The sequence below is a fragment of the Crocodylus porosus genome, unplaced genomic scaffold, assembly GCF_001723895.1.
Source record: "Crocodylus porosus isolate Cpor-Errol unplaced genomic scaffold, CroPor_comp1, whole genome shotgun sequence".
NCBI lineage: Eukaryota > Metazoa > Chordata > Crocodylia > Crocodylidae > Crocodylus > Crocodylus porosus.
The window spans coordinates 78454569-78469479 of record NW_017728886.1 but is presented as its reverse complement, the minus strand read 5'-3'; the positions used below and the strand labels follow the sequence as shown (position 1 = coordinate 78469479).

The following is a 14911-nucleotide window of genomic DNA, read 5'->3' as shown; positions in this document are numbered from 1 at the left end:
TCCTGGAGCAAGCGGCCTCAGTCAGTTCCCGGGCGAACTCCTGGTCAAGCTCGGGACTTTGAGTGGGAGGTCTGTAGTAGACTCCCACCCTTGTGTCCCCTGTGCCGAATTCCCCACGAATTTTTACCCAGAGGGTCTCTAGATGAAGATGTTGAATAGTGCGGGCCTGAGGACGGAGCCCTGCGGAACCCCACTGCCCACATCCCTCCAGGATGAAAGTGACCCATCCACCACCGCTCTCTGGGTGCGGCCGTCCAGCCAGTTGGCAACCCATTTGACTGTGTGGATGTCTACACCACAGCCCCCAGTTTCTTAATGAGAACGGGGTGAGAGACGGTGTTGAAGGCCTTCTGAAGGTCCAGGAAGACTATGTCTACTGCTACCCCTGCATCTAATGATTTGGTTATCTGATCATAGAAGGCCACCAGGTTGGTCTGACAGGACCTGCCACTGATGAATCCGTGTTGGTTGCCCCGAAGCATGAAATCCCCTGCTGGCCCCTCATGCATAATTTTCTTTGTCTTCTGGGGTTAGTCCTGACCAATACTAAATGAAAAAAGCCCAAGGCTGGAAATTGCTGCATCCGTCTCCCTGGCTTAGTAATGTTCAGTGAAATGGGCTGCCAGCCAGGGTCCTTTTGGGTTAGCAAACAAATAATAACAGGTGCTGCTTGTCATTTTGGAGGTATGTCCGTTAGCTAAAACAACTGCCTTGAGGGACCAAGAAAATGAACTGGTGTTCTGTTTTCATCAGAAACTAATATTGTACATTCTCAAATTCTTGTTAAATTATCTTAATTTTGGGCTGTATTTTGTAGTTGTCATCTGTCTCACTTCATGGCAGGGGGGGTGAGAGAGAGGCAAGCAGCTGTGTGTGAATGGATGTTGTGATTAGAGAACCTGTTCCTGACCTAGCAGTCTTAACTGATTGCCTATAGTGGGTGCTCAGTCTCTGGCCCACAGGCCAAATGGGACTAGCCAAGCCTTAGAATCCAGCCTGCAGGGCTCCCAATGGGTTGGGAAATTTGGCAGTGAAGGAGCAGTGCCAGTGCTGCCATCCCTCCCTACTGCCAAAATGCCAAGCTCCATGGGATGGGTCAGAGTTGGGCCATAACCCTTTCCCAATATGGCCAGATTGGAGCCAGGCCATGCCCCCTTTTCCTCCAGGCTGCCGGGTGGGGGCCAGCCTGGACTCCCTTCTCCATACGGGCCAGGCCCCACTCCATCCCCTCTCATCAAGGCTGGGCTCAGCCCCCTTCCATCTGTCAGCCTGGTTGGGGCTAGGTCATGCTCCCTTCCTCCCGTGGGGCAAGCCATGTCCCCTCTTTCTGTGGGGTTGGATGAGCCCAGGTCACAGCACCTTCCACCACATGGCTGTTTGGTGTTTGTCCAGATGGGGGCCCCACAGGATCTGCCCTGCAGAGGGAATGGGCACTGCCCATCCAACCCACTAGCCGAAAAGGTGGAATACCACTGACCTATGTGAATGGTGTGTTTGCCTTCAAGATAAAAGTGTGATGGCTACAGCCTGCACTTGGGGAAAACTGAAGTTGGTTTGAGAATGCTTTTGTCCCTTCTTAGGTTCAAGAAGGTTTTCTAAAATAACTTTTTGGAGGGTTTTTTGTTGTTGTTGCTTTTTTGAGACAAGTTCTTTGTTCTCTCTGAAGTGAAGTATAGTTAAAAAAATGATGATGCTAGAAACATGCAGTTGTAACTCTAGGCTATGAACAAACACAACATTTGTCTCGGGAGAATCCATTTTTTCCTGGGACAAATTGTGATCATCCAGGCATTCCTTTCTGTTGTTCTGGGACAGACCCTAAAAAGGTTTGAGAGTTAAGATCCACTAACAGGTTGTCCTGGGAAATTGCAAAATGTGTCTCATTGGATGTCCTGGGATTGTATCAGTGGCAAAAAAGCAGCAGTGCATTCAGCCAGTCACTGAGCCCCTGTCAGAGGGTTGGCATGTGGACATGACAGTCCCACAACTTTTCTGCTCTGGGACAGACACAGGTCACAACTAGTCCTGGAGCAAATACAACATCTAATGTCTGCTCATACTCTGTAATTACAGTGGTTTTTTTTCAGGCTGCCACTAGATGGTAGTAATTGTACATAATTTCACAACATGGTCTTCATTGTTGAAATATGAGGTTTAAGATTTTATTTGTTCAAATTAAGAATTCTTTTTCCCTTGGTGCTCTTATGCTGTCATTCAAGCACTTACTTCTAAGACTTCTTGGCTTCCTTACACTATTGGAACAGTCCCAGGCTTCCAGATGAACCACCTTCTGTCCAGAAAACCCTATTTCTCTCCATCCTTTGTTCTGTTGACCACACTTTTCTTCTTTTCTATACTGAGAGAGGCATATGGCCCCTTTCAGCTTACAGTGAGTGCTGTTACTTGTAGCACATGGTTTGGAGTCAATTGGCAGTTGATTTGTTCTGTTTGTTCACAAAAGCAAGTTCATGGCCTGCACAATAGTCACGTCTCCTCCAGTACGTGGGGGGGCTGAAGTGAGTGCCCAAGATGTCTCATGCTGGAATGTTGCTCTACATCATAAGCATATAATTTAAATAGGGGTGCACTGGAGTAGATACCGGTAGCCAATTTTTAAGTATTCCGATACCATCTCACCATCGGATACCAGTCCAATTTCCAATACCAGCCCAGCAGCTTGGAGAGCTGCATGCAGCTGGTAAGTCTAGTGTGGTAGAAGGGAAGGGGGGAGCGAAGGGTACGGGGGCAGATCAAGGCCCCTGCAGTGAGGGGCGAGTGGGGCTGGGGCAAGCACTGGCCAGCTGGGGTGGGGCGGGCATGGGATGGAGCCGCGGCTTGTCCAGGGGGCGTGGGGGGGAGGCTCCCCACACTGTGTGCTGCTCATGCAGGAGCTGCTGGTCCAGTGCTTGCCTGCTTATCCAGCAGCTCCCAGCACTATTCCCGCTACTTGTCCAAGAGGGCATGGGAGGGGGTGTGCCCCCTAGATTGGGGCAGGGTGGGCCGGGAAGAGCTCCACACAGATTTGGGGGCATGGCTCCCCATGCCCTCCCAGATGAGTGGCACACAGCAGTGGGAGCTGTCTGTGCCCCCTGGACAAGCTGCAGCTGGGCAGCATTTGTCTCTGCCCCTTCCCCAGCCCCACTTCTCCCTCGCTGTGGGGTCCTTGATCTGCATCCCCACACACACCATACTTACCAGCTGCACACAGCTGTCCAAGCTGCTGGGTTGTGCTCCTTCCTGCCTGTATGCTGCCTGTGGCTGTATGCACGCACGGGCATTTATCAGCCAAATTATCAGCTAATTCAAGTCAATTTCCAGTATGATTAATTTTCTTTATATTGGTGCTGATCCAATATCAGACCAATGTACTGGTGCACCTCTACTATTAAATGTGATGCTTTCTCTGTCTCTCTATCTTGGTACTAAAAAAAAAAAGAGAGACTTGTTTAATGCTTTTGACTGCACCAGTGATCTGTCATTGGTTATACTGCAAATTTAAGAATAAAAAAGACAGTTGCCCTGACATGTAAATCTGGATTCAATGCACATTCAGAGCATGCGTTGGATATTTTTTAATTTGTTTTATCTTTGAATAAAGGGAGTGAGGATCTGCACTTTTTATCCAAGCCTGGCCATCTGTTCTGCTTCAAAAGCTGGACTCCCCTTAGCTCCTGCTGGGTTTCCAGACTTGTTTTGCTGGTTTGTGATGAAATGCATAGGCCATAAGTTTTGCAGCTGTGCCGCCCTATGAACGGTGGGCAATTCTGTTGATATGCTTTTGATACTGTCCTCACTGATACTGTAAACCATCATAAAGGTCCCTAGATGATCTCATCAGTTGTCAGTTTCCTGGGTTATCACAAGTCATCCGTATACCTCCTAAATGGCATGCAAGAAGTAGCACAGTCAGTCTCGGCTCTTTCAGAGTTGGGCCACCCCTTCACTCCTTTGAACGTGGTGGCATTCCTGGTTCGGAACCAGTTAGGACTCCCTCAGCTTATCTCAGTGCTTCTCAACTGGGTGTTGCTGCCTCCAGATAAAATTGCTCAGTGGGCCTACTGCACACACAGTCCAGGGAGAGCAATGGCACTTGTAAGTGCTTCTCCTACATTAAGACTGATCAGCCTAAAGAGTGTAGGAACTGCCATGGGCTTTATAGCCCTTTCTGTTCTGGCGCCTCCTATGCTCCTTCTAGAAACTGTCCCACATGCCTGTTTCTGGGATAAGGGAGGGGGTGCAGACTAGGAATGACCATACAACACAAACCAGGTCCTGTCTGCTCTAGATTAATTAGAGCCCTAGTGCAGCAGGAGTATGTGCAGGGCAGTTTTAGTTGGCTACTGCTACAGGCATAGTAGCATTAGCAGCATGGCACCCCTGTGGGGGCATTAATAGTGCTCTGGTTAAGAACCACTGGAGTAGAGGTTGGAGATCCTTGTCAGTCTTGTTTGACCTGTTTTAAGGTCAGAAATTAAGATATATAAATGACCATATACGAGGTGATTTTTACAGAGAAAAAAGATCTTGGTGCAGAGAGAAAAAAAGCTATGATATTTGGCATAGTGAACGGGTCTTTTCATGGAGATATGGAGCTAGATGAGTATGAGCTGCTACTGCTTGAGAGCAGACAAGTACTTTGTTGTTATTTGCTTTTTTGACATTTTTATCCATAAAAGGAGTTTATCTGGAGGGATAAACTAGAGCCTGGAGCAGGTAAACGTTTCATGATGCCTTCACATATGTTAGTGTTACACCTCAACTGCAGGTAAATTTGAGGTGGCTCAAGCAGTAAGTGAGACTTCAGACCATTCCAGTCATACAGGATACATTGATTTATTGACAGATAATAAACAAAGCAAAATAAAATAATCAGATACATTACTTCTAGGATGATAATTTTGGCAACGTTGCTAGCCAGGCTTAGTCATCAGGCAAGGGGGCTTCTGTGCATCTGCACAGTGGTGTCTTCGGTGTTGCACCCCCCCCCCCAATTACTTTTCATGCAACCTTCTATTTTATACCTCACAGTTCTTTGTTTGCTGTCATCCAGTCAAATTCTACCACCTCTTCAGTTGCTGATCCTCGTCTGTGTCCGATCTCCACATGTTTTGTGCTTGTCTCCTTTCAGTTCCTATTTTTTCCCTCATCTTACCTGTTCTTCCGAATAATCAGCAAGTTATCAAGCTTGTAACAGTCATTTGAAGATTATTTTCAGATTACGAAGGGGGCCCATTGTGGTCAGCTCAGACTTGTTCTATTTCAACTATAGATATTTCCTTCTTTTTGTAGCCAGTCTAGACCTCCACATGGTCCCCATCATGACCTTAACATCATGTTAATCTATGATCAGTCTGAACTGTGATACAACTTGTTCTATATAAGTTTTCCTTTCTCTGCCTTAATGTGGATAGGTCCAGGTGTAGTTTGTCTGTTTAGTACTCAGTGCTACCTATAGTCAGACAGTTAGCTTCCTCTTTGTTTCATATCCTAAGAGGGTTACTGGAAGGTTACTGCTTTTGCAAGAACAGCAGCAAAAAGCAGGCTCCGCTCTCCTAGAAGCCTTTTAGGCTTGACACTTCTTTTAGGAGCCTACAGTCACTTTGCAAAATGGGGGGCATGCACTACACTAGGAAAACTTTCTGGGTGTTGTTTGCAAATTGGACCAATGCATTATCAACAATGAAAATAAATAACAGGTCTCCTTACTGGGGGCATTATATTTCAAGCAATTCTGTCTGTCTGGATTCAGGGAGATGCATAAAATTCACTTATACATAATGTGATCAGGTAATTGGATATCCTTAAATATTGCAGGAAGTGTACAGCTGTATAGAATTATGTAATGAGCCTGTGTTATGGGAACAGGCATGAAGTTCCTTCAACACCAGCTCAACATTTCTTGACTCAGTAATATGTTAGTTTAAAGGCTCACCAAAACAGCACTAGATTTACAAACCTAGTTTGCAATTTATCAAAGACAATTCATCAAAAGTTAGATTGTACAACTTGAGTAAAATAATATACTAGTTAATCTCAGTTATATATGCAGTTGCTTTCAGGAATGATGCATCTTTCATTTAAAAAAAACAAAAAACTCTAATGGTTTTGATTGTTTTAGGCCTGATACTTGGGGATGACAGGGGTGCTGAACTATTCAAGAAGAAACGCTGCGGGTGATAACATCAGAGGGACTGATCTGGAGAGATGGTCTGTGGTGGTGGCTTTTGTATATTAGATCCTTTAGTAAGAGTTTTGATTGGTGTTTGTGGCTGAAAAGATGGGGGTTTTTTTAGAAATAAAGACTCCAAAATTATATTCTGTGTAGGTGTCACATTGTCTTTAGCAATGACAAGATCTTTGTGCATGCCCCAAAGAAGGCACCTGTCCTTTTTCATGATATCGGTGTAACGGGCAAAATATTTCAAACAACCAAGTGTAAACATGTCTGTACCAAACTGTTAAGATATTTGGTATTCTAAAGGTGGCAGTATTTACCATGTATTTGAAATCTGTTACCTGATCCATAACTGACTTTTTTCCTTCTTTCCTTTTTGATTGTAAATGACTGCATCAAAATAATATGACTAAGATATAGTAAAATTCATTGAGGAAGTTATCCTGATCAGATACTTCATCTTGTTTCTTCCTTGGGCAAAACTTCCATTGTTCAAGTAAAATTTTCAGTATTGATTTAATGTTGAGAGTTGCATCATGTCCAGTAAAGAAAATTAGGCCTTGATTCTTCAAATGGTTATATATATATACACCTTATCCATATGAGTAAGCCTGTTGCTATCTAGGGTCTACCCATCTGCAGAAGCTTGCCAGATTGAACCCTTAGTTGTTGTGTGATTTAGTAATACTGAACATTATGCACTTTACAATTGCATTATAGTTCCATTAGATGGGATCACAGTTGCTCATTTATTACCACAATGTAATAAGATTATGCATCTACAAATGAGTGCAGCATCCTGCTGAAGACTGACGAAAAGTAATCTGGATTCACCTAGGCAGTTTTTTCACCACCGCTATCGCTACAAAGACAAAATTCACCTGCATACAGTGCAATAAGTGTTCCAGGTACCTTTTTTTGTAGAAGCAAATACTTGGTTGACAGTATTACAGGGAGGAATTTTAAGGACTTGACATTCATCTTACAGTGGTTTATATGATTAGTTTAGGTTAGCCTTTTCCAAACTGTGGGGGGAGTATCCTTCTGAGGGTTTAGGGGGGTGGAAAGTGGGGCATGAAAGGTACAAGGGAGGGTATTGGAAATCATGGTGGCACTTGGTCGTATCCCCCTATTTCAGCTACTCTTGTGCCCCCTACTTCAGCTGCCACCTACACTTCTCCTGCCACTGCTTCCCCTCTTCACCACTGGCAGGAGGAAGTGGCGACTGAAATAAAGGGGAATACTTGAGTGCCTAGCTTTATATGGTGGGCTGTAAACCAACAGGTACAGGGAACTGTGTTTTAGGTTGTAAGTAGATTACTTCCGTAAGTAAAGTATTTGTCTTCCTACTAGGTATTTGCATTCATGTGATGGTGGTACAGGTGAAAGTTGACGGCTGATCTCACAATTTAAATAAAAAATGCAAACAAGAAATCTGTATTTTTGATTGTCTAGCAAATTCACTTCAATATTTTCCTGTTACTTTCAAACACATTAAATTAGTCTTGAGGAACTCTCTGCTTTTCGTTGTCCTGTAACCAGAATTTAGGTTTGTCAGAGTAGAGAAGTCTGTAAAAGTGAGAGAAAAGGTGTAGTTTCTTCCAACGGTGCACAGCTTGGAAATGCTTTGTCTTTTCAGTATACTACAGTGCAATCAAGACAAAGCTTAAAGCACTTGCTTGTTTCTTAGTTTTCTTGTTTGGACATTTAGTTCTGTTTCCCCAGGATTTGGAGGAATTTGTATAAGTGCACTGTCTTGGTTTGTTAGAATTCTGGTTTTAGCAATATGTAAGACCCCAGGCACCCAAAGCCTTCCTGCATGGCTGCCATCAGCAAAAAGTTGTTATTTTGGCATTAAGAAAGCCAAGGATGTATGTGTTTGCCAAATCCATTTTGTAAAACAAAGTTCTTTAATTGGTGCTTGCCATAAGCTGCTGAGGATAATGAGCAACTTGGTAGCAGAGTCTCTAGGAAAGAACTTGCCAATTAAGGTCATGCAGTCATGCCATTCTAAAACGCACCTTTTCTGCTTGTCATATTGTCACTTCTTCCTTTTCTCACCCGCGCTTTTGTCTCATTAATTTAACATTCAGCTCTAACGGGCTGTATTGTTATTCATCTGAAAATTATTGCAGCTTTCTCTGTTATTTGAAAGGGCGAAGATAATTGCATGTTATAGTTCTAAAGTAATGTTTTTCCAGAAAGGCAAGGAACTATACACTATAGTGTGGAAGCTACTGGGAATCGAGACTCCTACACTCTCTGAAAGGCCTTGAAACTAATTTTCTGTTATGAAGAAATCTACTTATACTTCCCCTATTTCCTTTCCACACTTCATGAAGTGCCTTCTTCACAGGTATTATTATTATTAGATATTGTGAGGTTTAACAGTTAGGAAATGCTTTGAGTTTCATCAATTAGAAGAATTGAATTTGCAGTGTTTCTTGGTTTAAAAATGGAAAATATTTTTATCTTTTCTTTCTTCTCTCCTCCCCCCACCCCTTTCCTTTCCACTCCAGTTCAGCAAATGCTACTCCGGAATTTGAAGGCCGGGGAGGAGAAGAGCTGGGCACAGAAATAGCAAATACGTTGTACAGAATATTTAGTAATGACAGCAGCATAGATCTAAAATCGCTTTGTATTAACCCCAGAGAACACTGTTGGATTCTCTACGTTGATGTCTTGGTAAGTACAGCAAAAGGAGAGTGAATGAAGTTCAAGACACTGGTCCAGGGAATGTTAGTGTGCATGTTATATAAAAGTCAGTGTTGTCTTAAATAGCACAGAATGTCTGCACCTTGCTATAATGCTGTGTGTGTATGGGGCGGGTGGTGTTTCTTAACTCTATCATTGCTGCTAGATACCTGAAACAGAATAAAAAAGAAATTTCAAGAAGATGATTGGCTTTGGTTTGTTTTTAGCTTTTCTATGCAAAGAGTAGCTTTTATTAATTGCATGGGTATAGGGCGAGTGACTAATAGCGGAAACAAAATTTTGTCTGTGTTTTGATGTTACCTTAGTGAGTTGCTAACGGCAGTAGCATGTTTAAAACTCTCTGAGAGAGATACTTGGGTATGGGTCTGAGAGTGAGGAAACCTGAGCTGCCGCTTCTGTATTCGTCAATGTGTAACTGATAAATATCTCAAGGGGTTTTTCTTAAACTAGATCTGGCAACATTTGTAAAGTGTTTAGACTGTGTAAAGCTCAGCGAATATTAATATTCTTATCAAAACCAAGTGTAATATTTTTAGAAAATGAGACCACTCAAACTGAGACGAGGCCTAAGCAAATAAATGAACATAAAATGCAAACCCAGTATGTTCTTTTAAAAAGGCATTAGTCTAATTATAGTGGGCATGGTGCATACTGTGACTTACCTTGCTGTACAGAATGATCAAACATAGTGACATTTCAGTCACAGCAGCCTGCTTATCAGAGCCTAAAATAATTTAATAGAAATGGTAATTCTGGTTCTGAGGAATAGCACAAGAAACTTCAATTATTTTGTAATTATGAAAAGAGCTGCAGAATATTAAGTACTGCGCATATTTCCATGAAGTCAGTAAATAACTTTTAGACTCTCATTTTAGGTTCAAATATTGCAAGCAAGGTGCTTCTTGCTTGACATACATTATGACATCGTAAAGTGCGCCCTCACACTAACTCTGTATACCTAATATATGATAGAATAATGCTAGCTATGGGTGTGTTTTGTGGGGGGAGGGTTGGTTCTTTTCCAGATTTATATTGATTAAGTTTATTTCCTTGTAGCTGTTCTCTTGTTACACAGTCTGTCATTTACACAGTCAGGTTCATGCCTTTTAATTGCTTGGAAATTGTCCTAATGAATCAAAGTTTGTCTTCTAATCTAAACAGTAACACGAGGAATGTTCAAAGGTTTAGTAAGGATGAAAGTCTGGTCTTTAAAGACATCTGCACCTCTTCCTACTGTTCTACCGTAGCCAGGGGCTCAGATAGTATACTAAAGTATTGAATTAGAGATGCAGTATAGTGGAAATACACATCAAATTCAGGTTAATATTAAAAAGTAGACCTTTTTCTTTTTGCTTCTGTATAATCCTGAACAAATCTAGCAAGAGAACTCTTTGGACTGCACTTTTGCCTTCTCAGTGCATAAAAATAGCTCCTTTTTAGTGTTAAAGTTGCACAGTAAATTGAGGGGAGAATAGATTTGATTAAAGTTCCATTTAAAGGTTTAAAAATGCAGAATTCTTGCATCAGAGTGAATACAGCATGGCTGTTCCCAAAGTAGCTTGTTCTGAAAGGTCTCTCTGATACCAGTGAATTCTTGGTTCATTTCTCCTCACTATTTATTTACTTCTGTGACCTTGTGGATAGTTAGCAGAATTGAGCTCCTGTTTAAAAGTAGAATTCCCTAATTGCAGCCTTAGAAAAAGAGAAGATTTATCTTTGAGATGTTTATGGATAGTGACGTATCTGATAGGAAAAACAGACATTGTATAAAATATTTTTGCTAGTGGCCAACAACATTAGTTTGACACTTGTCTTAACTGCTATACAGTCCCACTGCAAATGTTTAATGGACTGCAGGGAAAGTAGCTTTTACCTATACAGACTTCAGATTCACATGCAACCCTCTCCTGCCCCTGGGCTCTCAGCTATGTGTTGGATGCACATTGGTGTTTTCAGAGGAAATGACTGTTTTGGTTTTTTTTTGTTGGTTTTTTTTTTTAATAAACAAGTATTTTAAAAGAGCAGCATAAAGCATGAGCATGGTCTGAATCACAGAGTTGCAATTTTTTGCATGCACATTTTTTTCTGTATTTGATATGAAATGTCCTAAAATCATTTTTACTGTGTATTTCCACAAAGAAGGTTATAAACTATGTTAGATTGTTCCAGCACCATGTCCTGGAAGAAGGAAAACTTTATAGTTTTCCCACCATAGTGCACACAGGGAGAGTCCATTAGGCGCCACTGAAGTCTTAGCAGTTCCCTGATGAAAATCAATAGGTAGGGTTTTTTGTTCACTTTGAATGTCTATTCTAAAATATTTTTCAGTCTTAGCAAAGAAAAATTTCCTCCAAGAATATCTAACAGGTTGGGCTCTTCCCCCACATTCTTTTGAATTACTGATGAGCTAAAAGTGTGCAGTTTAAGAAGATGGGCACAATTCTCTTAACTTATTTTTCCTTTCTGCAACTCAAACAGCTGAAGAGGCGTTCTTTAAATGTAACTTTGCCCAGCATAGAACGTTTCATCCTAGAAAAGGTGGCTTGTTTGTTTAGGAAAGAATTGTATTGAGCCTAGCACACTGGGTTCCTAGCTTGTAGGTGCCACTGCAATACAAATAGGGGTTTACAATAGGAGTCTGAACATAACCTTAGCAACAGCGCAGGCACATTCCATTATTGTAGTTTAATAAAGATATTGTCCCTTAATTGCATTTAACCAGTAAAATCCAGTAAGTGCTGAAAATATCTGATTAACCTGTCTGTATCTAGCAGCTGTTATACCCAAGTAATAGGATCACATTCAGGGCCAGATTGACATGCTGGGACCTGAAGCTATGTCAAACATGAGGCCCCATAGCATTACCAAAATATCCGGTGTTCCCCCCTGCCAGACCAGAAGTGGCAGGGGAAGCTTGCATGCGGCTGCTGCCACCTCCATTAAGCACCCAGTGCCACTGCTCTGTGTGCAGCTGGTGCTCTAGCACTGGCTGCCGCTACCCTCCACCCCTCCCCAGCATTTTCACATTTCTGGCATGCCAGGTTTGTGAGGTTTTACTGTATTTTTTTTGTATTTAGAAGCCCCTCAAAATGTGAGGCCCAAAGCTGTAGCTTACTTAGCTTGTGCCTAAATCCAACACTGATCACATCTCTTTTTATCCAAAGATATCTGTGTTTTGCATCACCCTTCTATCCAAAATATAATCCTAGTTACATTTTAATTAGTTAATACATTGTGGGACTCTTTTTTAAGTGGATTAAATTGTCCATACATCAAAATTTTGCACATGAGCTAAGTATAATTGAAAAGCACATGTGTACTGCTTGTTAAGGTAGGGAGGCAAGTGGTTACATATTTTCAAAAGAAAGTTGACAGTTCAGAGTAGAAAATGTAGTCTGCAGAAGTCACACTTTGCTACTGGATGCTTTTTTTGACAGTGACTTCTGCCATTACTCAAATGGGTGAGTTAGAGCAGCAAGAAAACTGGAATATGTGTAGTATTCTCTTTGTGTATGCCTCGTTCTCTCTTATTTCAGTTACTGATAGAAAACATGTAGGCCATCCTTTCCTTTGAGGGTCTGATCCAAAACACATTGAAGTCATTCAGTCTGCATATTGAATTCAGTGAATGGACTTTGGATTAAGGTTTTATTTAAACCACCGTGACCTTTTATTTAAATTATGATCTCATCCTTGTGCTTTTACAGCAGGAAAAAAAATGACCTGGCTATTGTTTAATTTCTGTCTGTTGTTTAAAATCTTTGCTCATTAGACTATCCTTCTAAATAAATTTTTTTTTTTCATTTATGCCTTCTTAGTGAACTGTCTTCCATGACATCTGTTGAGAATGAATGTTGCAATTTATTTTATTTTGGGTTTATTTTTAAATGTTGCCGTAGCTACAGCTAGCCGAAACTTTCTGAATTGCACATTTTAGCAAATTTAACTTTTTACCACCTCTTCCTGTGACACCTTTGCATCAGCTGTAGTGGGCAGCATATGAAAATGATCCTTACCACTGCACTTGAAACCACTGTGCTGCATGCATTTCATTTTAAACTTCAACCTTAGCTGTACAGGAGGCCTAAGTAAAACAATATTGTAATGTTTCACACCAGAACTTCTTGGGTATTATTTTGATTGATCTTAAAGGCTGTTTTTGTCTCTTCTTACCTCAGTTACTGGAATGTGGTGGAAATCTCTTTGATGCAATCTCTGTTGCAGTGAAGGCAGCTCTTTTCAATACAAGGTAAGGCCCAGATCTTGAGTTCTTGGGGCAAGGTAAATATCTGATTGGAGATGAGACCTTTTTTGTTTAATCTTCAAACATTAATGGAAGGGAATAATCTCTTGGGCAACTTTTTATTCAGATACAGTGCAGTTCATTGAGAGGCAAGTGAAAGAAACCTGTGATTTCAGTCTAATTTCTAGTGAGCAGGTGTTATACTTTATGCTGAAGGCACTTTCTGTCAAAGCTTAGATATGGAGCATGGCAACTTTTGTGTTATCTGTTCACTCCCTTACAAAGATGGACATGTCCAGAAAAAGTTTCATGCGATTGTTTGCCTGATGAGACTTCATAGCCTGATTTTTTTGGAAGTGCTGAAAACATGGAAACTGGAAGTGTTCACCCCTGGAAACTTAAGTCTCTCCATATATGGACCTATTCACCTGCAACTATTTCTAAATTTAGTCCTTTTTTAAGCAAAAGTATTTTAGTTTTTTGTTAACACATGCAAACCATGGTTTGTAGTTCTTTATAAAATTACTTGGAGAAACAGCTGTTGGGACAAATAGAGCACAGCAAATTGTTGTTCACATGCCATGCCGTCCTAGCAAGACTGTCAGTTTTGCATTGCTGACTCAGGCTGCACGTGGAAGGGATCTTCATGGGAGGCAGAGTTGGAGCAGAAGGGTACCATTTCTTGATCTGTTTGCAAGAGACTGCCAACTCCCATGTTGATGGTATACATTTAGCTATGCAGACCTGTGCTTAGTTGTAGGTTAGCTAGTACAATAATGGTTCAGTTCTGTGAGCAGGCAGGGGAAGAACTGCCTCAGAAATCTAAACCTAACACTTCTGGTTTGCTTGTCAACAGTCCTTTCTTCTGGGTGATCTCCACAGCAGAATGAAACTTCAGGAAGAGTTCTCCAAAAACTGAAGCTTGTGCTGTAGGCACAGGGGGGCTAAAGCCAATTTCAGAATGCCCTACAGCAGTGTATTGTAGCTCTACTGAAATCAGTGAAGTTAATTTTGAGATCAGCTCACTGCCATAGTGATAGAAAACAACATGGAAGAAAATGTGTGGCTTTGAAGATGTACACTGTATACCACGTTATTAAAAGGCTTGTTCACATGTAAGAAAAAGAGATTGAGAGAGAGATTGTAACTCCTCTGATTTTAATGATCTCCTCAGTGGCCCTTTTTTAATGGGTAGAGCATTTCGTAATGTGGAATAGATTAAAGATTTGTTCTTGCACTTTGGGCAGTTGCCACAGATGTGAGAATTCTCCAAAGGGAAAATATACGGCAGAAATTGTTATGAGAAACTCTTGTATCAGGCAGCTATGTGCTCTGGTACATGATTCTATGCTTTATTTATAGTCTGCCCAGACTTTTTCCTATTTTAACTGAGTAACTTAGAGGGAAGTATAAAAACAAAACAAAAACAACATTACTTAAAAAAAAAAAAAAAGTACTTCAAAGAGTTACTTTGGAAGATAGTGCTTAAGTATGAAGTAAGAAGAACTTTAATTATAGAGTATATGAAGACACCACCAAATTCTTCAATTTATTTAATCTCTGGCCTTCGGGACTGAAAGGTTGTTCAGCCTTTACCCTTTTTCCATTGTCCAAGTTTTTTCAGAAGATGGCTTTATAGACTACCTTAAAGCTGCCTGTGATGGATACTTACTCCCAGAAAAAAAAATCATTTTGGTCATGTTTAGTTTTTAGAATGACATTCTTTTAAAACTAGCCTCTCAGACAGCTCAAATTTAACTGCTCTGAGCCTGAGTCTT

General features: G+C 41.3%; 1 protein-coding gene across 3 annotated transcripts in view; it reads left to right on the top strand.

The window, feature by feature from the left end:
• Positions 1-14911, top strand: part of EXOSC7 (exosome component 7) — a 32377-nt gene that overhangs the window by 9130 nt on the left and 8336 nt on the right. For all 3 annotated transcript variants that reach the window (XM_019537293.1, XM_019537311.1, XM_019537301.1), the window contains exons 4-5: positions 8695-8860; positions 13069-13139. In XM_019537293.1, the coding sequence (XP_019392838.1) occupies positions 8695-8860; positions 13069-13139 (237 nt within the window). The remainder of the gene's footprint in view (positions 1-8694; positions 8861-13068; positions 13140-14911) is intronic.